The following is an 8519-nucleotide window of genomic DNA, read 5'->3' as shown; positions in this document are numbered from 1 at the left end:
TTTTTTTTGGGGGGGGGGGGGGGGGGATTCTGCAATCTACTGTATGTTTCTCACATTAAACGAATTTACTGAAACAAATAAAAGGCAATGGAAAGAGCTTGTATGGTTACATTTTCCTGCATAGGTTACTTCAATTGTTTAATATTGGATTGATATCAAAGCTACTATCCAATAGCCATGGATTGTGATGTCATCAGTGATGTCACTTGAGCACTTGTGATGTCATCAGTGATGTCACTCGAGCAATTGTGATGTCATCAGTGATGTAATAAATACTTCTTCTGGGGTGTTTTATGGCAGTTGGCATCCTTGTTGCATTACGGTAAGTGTGTATTGTTTATTTATTTTTGTTTATTGTTTATTTGCACAAAGAAAATGAATAACAACAGATAGTACAAGTATCTTAACAAGCTATTATTAAGCTATACCTATTAGTAAGCTATTAGCTAACTAGTAAGTGCTACTTTGAATGGTAACAGACAATGACTGTCATTGGTAACAGACAATAAATGGCGGTCAACTTATCCATAACCTTCGGATATGGAGACTTAGCCTACCTGTCCATGTCGTCTGCATGTTTGAGCTACAACTTGCGCTGTGCCTTGCCAAAATCAAATTGCCTCCAATGCGAGACTGGTGAATGACATGACTATGAAGTTATGGTTTGCGATGGCTGTCTGAGGGAACAAGATGTGCATGAAAACTCACCCTTTTCCACTAACTATTAGAACATATTAGCCACACTTACATTTTTTATGTTTTGTTTTGTTATGTTACAGTATGTTTGTAGGGCTTTTCCCTAGCCCCGCCCCTTTCCTGACCACACCCCCTCCCACCTCCCACATACACTCCCCCCGATACACCTGTCCATGCCCCCTACCCACCTCTCGAATCCAGACTCTCTACGACCTTCCTAGCCGTAGCAACGGACCCTTTTCCCTAGCCCCGCCCCCTCCATTGAGCCGACCCGGATCAGATCCGCCCCAAAATGTAATGGGTTCTTCCTTGGCCCATGCTACACCCTTCCACCAAGTTTCATGAAAATCGGCCCAGTAGTTTTGCCGTAATCCTCCTGCTAACAGACAAATGGTCAGACAAACGGCACCGAAAACATCACCTCCTTTGTGGAGACAATGCCAATTTTGACAATGTTCCACTACTGGGATTTTTAGTATGTTAAATTGGAAGGTTTCAAGAACTGAATACAACAAAAATAATTTCTGTTGCAATTAGTTTATGGTTGGGTCATTTTTTCTAACAGATTCCCTAGACTAGCTGTCTTAATGCGCTCCACCCGTTGAGCCACCGGGTTCCGACCCCTGCTTCATTTGTGCCCTAATCATTAGGGCGCCCCCTCTGGAAGAGGGAAGCGGCTCCAATACCCATCTGTTGTGACGTTAGGGCACAAATGACTGAATGGCCAATGAGCTGTGCCATTGTACCATATTGTATTGTAAAAAAAACTACAACCCAACTACTGCAAATTGTAGTCAAATGAAACTCCCCAACACTGTTTCTGTGCTGCCTGGGAGCAGTCTTTATTTCACTGTATGATGCTGTCGCATTGAAGCCAGGCCTCCTGAAGCCACGCCTCCTGACCTGGGAGCAGTCTTTATTTCACTGTATGATGCTGTCGCATTGAAGCCACGCCTCCTGAAGCCACGCCTCCTGACCTGTTGTTTCTCTGCCTCAGGCTACAGGTTAGACCAGTTTGGTGATGTTTCTAGCCTCAGAACTGTTTCCTCTACACATGAAGGCACAAAGTCTGTTTGACTTGTTGGATTTGAGTTCACCAGGTAAGGATCCTACCAAACATTTTATACATGAACCATGTGGGATTACGTTGCATAACTGTATGGCTGTATAGTGGGCTATACAGTATTTGTATGTGATTTATATGAAGTCAGACCAGGCTCTTTATTTTAGACCCAACAATTGAAACAATTCTGATGCGAGCAAGCACTGGCGATTTGACTGCGAGGTGATGTGAACGAACAGATCAAGCAGGTATGCGCCTCCTTCACATACCTAGGAGTAACAATAGACCACCTGCTGTCATGGAAAGACCACGTAGACTCTCTGTGTAAGAAAACGAAGCAAAGACTATACTTTCTTCGCCGATTAAGATCTTTTGGTGCTAGTAAACAGATTCTTCTATTATTTTTTTACTTCAGTGATTATGAGTGTTTTACAGTACTGCAGTACCACCTGGTATGGATGCCTGTCTGTTACCTTAAAATCACAACTACTTAGACAGATGAATATTTGTTCAAAAATTGTAGGTAAACCACTGCATAGTCTATATGAGTCTACATATGTCAACAGTGTATTGAGGTTAGCTAGAAATATTGCCTCAAACACTAATCATGTGTTACATGAAGAATATGAACTCCTGCCCTCTGGCAGGAGATACCTAATTCCAACTTTCAAGAAGGTCAGACTAAGAAAGTCCTTTATACATCAGTCGATCCTGAGGCTTAATCAAGAACATGGCCGAGGGTCAGTGGAGCAGTGACCAGTGCTCTCTGTGTGCTGTACGTGTGTATGTATCTTTGTATTTTTGGTTTTGTTCTCTTTGTCATGTGTTTGTACATGGGACTGCCGCTGTCTTGCAAGACAAATTTCAGTGTGAACTGACAATAAAGTATATCGTATCGTATCGTATCGTATCGTATCGATTTGACTGCGAGGTCATGTGGTGATTTAAACAATTCCCCGACGAGAACACCGCCCTGCTTGTTCAAGTAGGCGATTGTGGCCATGTTGTCCGAACGAATCAGAACGTGGTGACCGCGTATTTGACGTTGGAAGTCCGGCGAACCTCCTCCAACTCTAGCACGTTTATGTGGTGAAGCTCCTGGGCTTCCCATTGGCCGGTGAGAATGACCCGCCTGAGCGGGACGGGCCCCACTCGCACGCCCATGGAGAGCCAGCAGGGTCCATCCAAATATACAGCCCGCACCCCTGTAGTTACACCCCTGTAGTTACACTGTAGTTACTAAGTAAGTGTGGGCAAATTGACACAGCTTCAGAATACAGCCCTCACCCCTGTAGTTACACTGTAGTTACTAAGTAAGTGTGGGCGAATTGACAGCTTCAGAATACAGCCTGCGACCCCGTAGTTACCCTGTAAGTACAGGTGTGGTACCCCGTAATTAGCCTATAAGTACAGCTCTTGTTACCCTCTAGTTACAGTCTAAATTCACTTCTTGTAGCCCGTAGTTACACTATAAGTACAGTATGGTACCCCGTAATTAGCCTATAAGTACAGTCTTGTTACCCTGTAGTTACACTATACGTACAGTCTTGTTACCCTTTAGTTACAGTCTAAATTCACTTCTTGTAGCCCGTAGTTACACTATAAGTACAGGTGTGGTACCCCGTAATTAGCCTAGAAGTACAGATCTTGTTACCCTGTAGTTACAGGCTTATTTGCGGGCTGTATTCTAAAGCGTTACCAAAAAGATCAAGAGAAAGGACAGTCTACCCAGGTCGCTGGATTAACAGAGAGTGATGTATTCTGGCTTCTGGCGCGGATGTGACGTGGCGGTCATGGGGGCGGAGCGGGTGGCCGTGTCATAGCCAGTGTTACCAAGACGCCTTCAGGCATAATGGGTGGTTGTATAGGGTTAGGGTTAGGGTTAGGGTTATATGTATAATGGGTGGTTGTATAGTGGTCAATCTTTTGAGAAAATGGACATTATACAGTAGGTTCGCTGCGATGAGCAGCTTGGCATAGTGTGAGAATCCGAAGTTCGAAACAAAGTAAAACAATATCTATACCAGCCACACAGCCACATGCTGGCATGGCTGGTAACCTTTTGTGTTCTGGTTGACAAAGTACTTCTCCATAATTATACTTACCATAATTAAACCTTATCTAGTTTGAATGAGATGAGATTCATTTTAAATCATCATAATTTTCCTTGGAGTTGAAAATATTTTTTGAATTTAGCAGGAAGCAATGATGGCGATGGATAGAGTGAAGCTCCTGAACACTAAAATGCTCCTTATCAAAACACTGGATGATTTGGGAGATGAGTTCAAGAGATTCAAGTGGTTCCTGCAGCAGGATGACCTCCTGGAAGGCTTGCGTGGCATCCCAAAGAGCCGTCTGGAGAACGCAGAGAGGGAGGACACAGTGGATCTCATGGTGCAGACCTACAGTGGAGACACTCTGGAAGTGACCAAGAAGGTTCTGATGATGATCAACAGATATGAGCTGGTGCAGAATTTGTCAAACAGCAGCTCAGGACCCAAAGGTAAGTCATGGAGAGAAAACAAGGCAGCATCCTGTCCATCCCACCTCAACCGGCACACTGTACCAGCACAGGAGAGCCTGGCTCCTCTTACCCTCACTCTGGTATAGCGGTAAAAAGGCTCCGTTATCTTTACAACCATCCACCGAAAGTATAAGCAGGCCTGCTTTACTGCACAATCCAAATCTTCGTCAAAACTTGCCTTTTTCAGCGTGTAGCAATGCTAGCTTAGCTTGCTAACTATAGTGTTGTTGTTGCTGTTTCACAGTAGCAGCGGCATTCGGAAGCGACACGCAGGGAGCGGAAAGGGATTCAAATGTTGAGGTTCCTTCCTCGGCAGGATGCATCTTTCCCAGTCAGCGAGGCAGGACGCATCTTGCCGAGGAGGGAACCTTAACATTGAGAAACAGCTATAGAGTCTCAGTCAAGACTCCTAAAGCCCAATTATACTCCATTTTCATCCGAAAATAAATGCGTCCATTTCAAACGGTGTAATCGTCACTGCCCACATACTTCCATGTGTCTTTCACGTTGGAATCATGTTAAGCAATACATCCACCAGTGGGCAGTAGAGAGTCAAATGTGGGAGTGTGTGTGTGGTTCTGCTCCGTTTCATGCATATCCGTAAGCTTTCAGAGGACGGACAGAAATACACACGAAACGAACACAGAGTACAGACAGAAGGCTCTGTCCGTCTCAGTCTCTAACGTAGAGTGTAATTGAGCCTTTAGTCATTGCTGTCCTCTAGAGGCCATGTGATGAAGCACACACTTCCATCCTTTCCATTCCACGTAACTCACCTGACATTGCCGTGTGTAGCCCGTGTAGCCACGCTGCAAGCTACGCTGGCACAGTGGAAAAATACAGAGTGAAAACACATTATTTGGATAGTCAAAATATTCTGGGGTTCTGGTACAGGGTAATACTGCTGACTGTAGCTGTTGCTATTATGTTGAGTGTGTGTGCGCACAACCTTAATTTGAATGTTCTGTTCATTCAGTATTTATGTAAAAAGTTGTGGGATGAATATAGGAGTAAAGGTCCCCCCCTCTCTCTCGCTCAGTAGAAGTCAGTGACGTTGGGGAGACTTCAGAGAACAGAGGAGCTTCCTCCAGTCAGCCCCAGTCTGCTCCTCCTCCTCCCCTCCCCCCTGACAGCACTGCAGCGCAGAGGTGGAAACTGATCAAATGTAAGTGTGGATTCACTTGGATTCATGAAAACAAAGCAACACACAACTAAAGTCACACCCACTTTCGGTTTAGGCCAGGGTCCCTGTGTGGTCCGTGCTGGAATTGCAAAACAATAAAAATAAAATAAATTGCAGTGTACCTGAATGCAACATGCAAGATCTGGCTAAAAGTAATCTCATGTGTATAAATTACCGCTCAACACTGAGGAAGTGTCCAATTGTTCATGTTCAAGTCATTCTAATAGTCAACTTCTATTGTAACATTTCAGTCTGGATTCTGGAATATTTTTCAATCATCTTGATGAAATCAGGCAAAATGTAATGTAAGAAATTACTGTTCAACACTGAATAAGAATACTCCACTTCTGTTATAACATTTCAGTCTGGAATATGGAATATTTTTCATTCATCTTGATGACTAAACGGCTAAAAGTAATCTCGTGTAAGAAATGACTGTTCTACATTGTTCTACATAGTTTGAAGTAAAAATTTTAATAATTAACTGGTTGGTTTTGGATTTATTTAGCTTCTAGAGTGCATTTTTGTTCTTGTGTGACCCTCAACTCAGGCTTTGAGAATACCGGGTCACTTACTGATGCTTAAACTAACCCACTCATATTCTGGTTTATTTCAAGAAAAACATTTTGGCTAGTGGAAATTCTAATTGGCTGCTAAGTTTAAAATCTAGCAGCCATATTGGCAGTTGGTCAAAAAAGTTAATTTTAAGCCCTTCAGGTGGTGACATAGGAGTGAGTGAGAAAACGATCAATTTGGTGGTTAAGACTGAATAATGACATCAGAACTGTTAATTTAAAATTAGTTATTCTTCTAAATGCCCCAAATTCTTCGCGCTGACGTCCTTCTGTCATCGGCACCGTTCGGCCCCCAGCCCTCAGCAAAATGTGGCCCTTGGTGAAAAGTAATTAGGGACCCCTGGTTTAGGCATACGCACCAGAGCCATTCGTCCACCATTAATTTTTTTATTTCGTAAAATGCTTAAAAATAGTTTTACTTGGTCAGACCCATGGATTCAGCTATATATAGTCTATGATTCAGCTATAGAGCCTATTTGGAATCACGAGAGACCATAGCACATTTCACTCGGACCAAAACTTAAAGGCTAACTAAACCCTAAAACAGCTTTAAAACAATTATGGCTTTTGAAGTGTTGCTGAAGGATTCTGGTCAAAATCTCCAGATTTGAGAGTAAACTTTTAGAATAGGCCTACATGTATAAATAAGCCACACAGGATTGTAAACAAAGGCTTTATACAGATATGTTTCCAGATATTGCCGTTCAATGTGACCAATGCTTTGAGTCAGACATTGCAGTTATTTAGCATACATCAAATTGTGTGTGTGTGTGCACACACACACACACACACACACACACACACACACACACACACACACACACACACACACACACACACACACACACACACACACACACACACACACACACACACACACACACGTGCAGTTATGGGCACAAGGGTTTGAAGTGTTCATCAGAGTGATGGCTATACAAACACGTGCAGGCAGGTAATGGAGACATAAAGGGACAACATCACTGAAGTTCATGAGATAAAACAATTGAAAGGGGACAAGGGAACATGCAAAGAGAACCCCTAAGAAATGAACAAATGACTATGATTACGGCGAGGTGTGTTAGATGAGAAGCTGCTCCTGTATTGAGTCTCGTTCTCTCATCAGATGCCTGTGAACTCACACTGGACCCAAACACAGCACACAGAAGGCTCCTCCTGTCTGAAGACAACAGAAAGGTGACGAGGCTGAGAGAGCAGCAGCCATATCCTGATCACCCAGAGAGATTTGACCACTGGGGACAGCTGCTGTGTAGAGATGGTCTGACTGGTCGCTGTTACTGGGAGGTCCAGTGGGAAGGAGAGCTTGATATAGGCGTGACTTACAGAGGAATCGGCAGAAAAGGAGAGGGCGATGACTGTCATCTTGGAATGAATGAAAAGTCTTGGATTGTGTACTGCTTTGCTGATCGTTACACTGCCCGTCACAATAAGAGAAAAACAGCCATACCTTCCCTCTCCACCTCTGTCTCTAACAGAGTAGCAGTGTATCTGGACTGGCCTGCTGGCTCTCTGGCCTTCTACAGGGTTTCCTATGACACACTGACCCACATCCACACCTTCCACTCCATATTCACTCAACCACTCTACCCTGCGTTTAGGTTCTGGTGGTCTGCGGCTCGTTCCTCAGTGTCTCTTGTCAGATAGAGGACACACACACACACACACACACACACACACACACACAGAGAGGGAGATAGTGGTACAGAGAGATCAGTGTGTTATTAGTCTTGCTTGCCAGACTCTCCCAGCAAAGTGTGTTATTGGTTACTGTTATTGCCACTGATTCTATGATAGCTCTTCTTTATCGTTTCTGCACTTTGTGACGTGCCTGGCTCAGCTATCTGACGTTTTTTTTTTTATCAAATAATTTTCACTGCATTGCCTGTATGCCCACGTTCACATGTTTATGAAATAAAGATATATAGGGAAATAATTGATCTGTCTTACAAATCCTCCTAAAAATTTCAACTTTTGTTCCCCCTCACAGATCAGAATATGAAACATATGAAATATGATAATCACAGGTATGATACTAGATAAGACACATCAAATAAGTCTTACAGTAGCCTTAAAAGCATGTCTAGATGTCTAATATGTATCCGATTCCCTGTAACATGTCATTAGAAACCCAGGAGGCAGGACAGGCGTCAGGGGAAGAGGTGCGCTCAGCCGCCTGGGCCCCAATCTGAATATAGACCATGTCCTCACATGGTACAGTAGGTAGCATTATAGGTATCATGTAACAACACTGTAGCAACAACACTAATCCATACAATTGAGACAAGATAGCTTCAGATTTTTAAAACAAGGTCTGTCTGAAGGCATTTATTTGTTTCTGACTGACAAATTGGGAGCAATCAGGCCAACTGGGAGCACCTGATCAGTGCCCCAGAGGCTTCTTAATAGAGAGCCGCAGGAACGAGTCCGGAAATCATCGATGCTAACACTCCTGGTTCTGTT

General features: G+C 43.5%; 1 protein-coding gene across 3 annotated transcripts; it reads left to right on the top strand.

Annotated features, from left to right (window-relative positions):
- Window positions 1–1720: 1720 nt before the first annotated feature.
- LOC310781325 (stonustoxin subunit beta-like) lies at window positions 1721–7895 on the top strand. 3 transcript variants are annotated; one of them, XM_083641929.1, is made up of 4 exons: window positions 1721–1796; window positions 3956–4262; window positions 5326–5448; window positions 7165–7895. In XM_083641929.1, exons 2-4 carry the CDS (start codon window positions 3965–3967, stop codon window positions 7701–7703), a joined length of 960 nt encoding a protein of 319 aa, XP_083498055.1. In that variant the 5' UTR covers window positions 1721–1796; window positions 3956–3964; the 3' UTR covers window positions 7704–7895. The 3 variants fall into 3 exon arrangements, with proteins under 3 accessions (XP_083498055.1, XP_083498053.1, XP_083498054.1); XM_083641927.1 differs by having other exon boundaries at window positions 5323–5448; XM_083641928.1 differs by having other exon boundaries at window positions 1769–1796; window positions 3959–4262; window positions 5323–5448.
- Window positions 7896–8519: the final 624 nt, after the last annotated feature.

This window comes from Poromitra crassiceps, assembly GCF_964638095.1.
Source record: "Poromitra crassiceps genome assembly, chromosome: 8".
Taxonomy (NCBI): domain Eukaryota; kingdom Metazoa; phylum Chordata; class Actinopteri; order Beryciformes; family Melamphaidae; genus Poromitra; species Poromitra crassiceps.
The sequence above is the reverse complement of the archived record's forward strand: the minus strand, read 5'-3'. Positions and strand labels throughout refer to the sequence as shown.

Coding starts and splice junctions, on each gene's coding strand:
- LOC310781325 (XM_083641927.1), top strand. CDS start 3,965: ATGATGGCGATGGATAGAGTGAAGCTCCTGAACACTAAAATGCTCCTT. Junction 4,263..5,322: donor CAGCAGCTCAGGACCCAAAG/GTAAGTCATGGA, acceptor TCTCTCGCTCAG/TAGAAGTCAGTGACGTTGGG. Junction 5,449..7,164: donor GAGGTGGAAACTGATCAAAT/GTAAGTGTGGAT, acceptor TTCTCTCATCAG/ATGCCTGTGAACTCACACTG.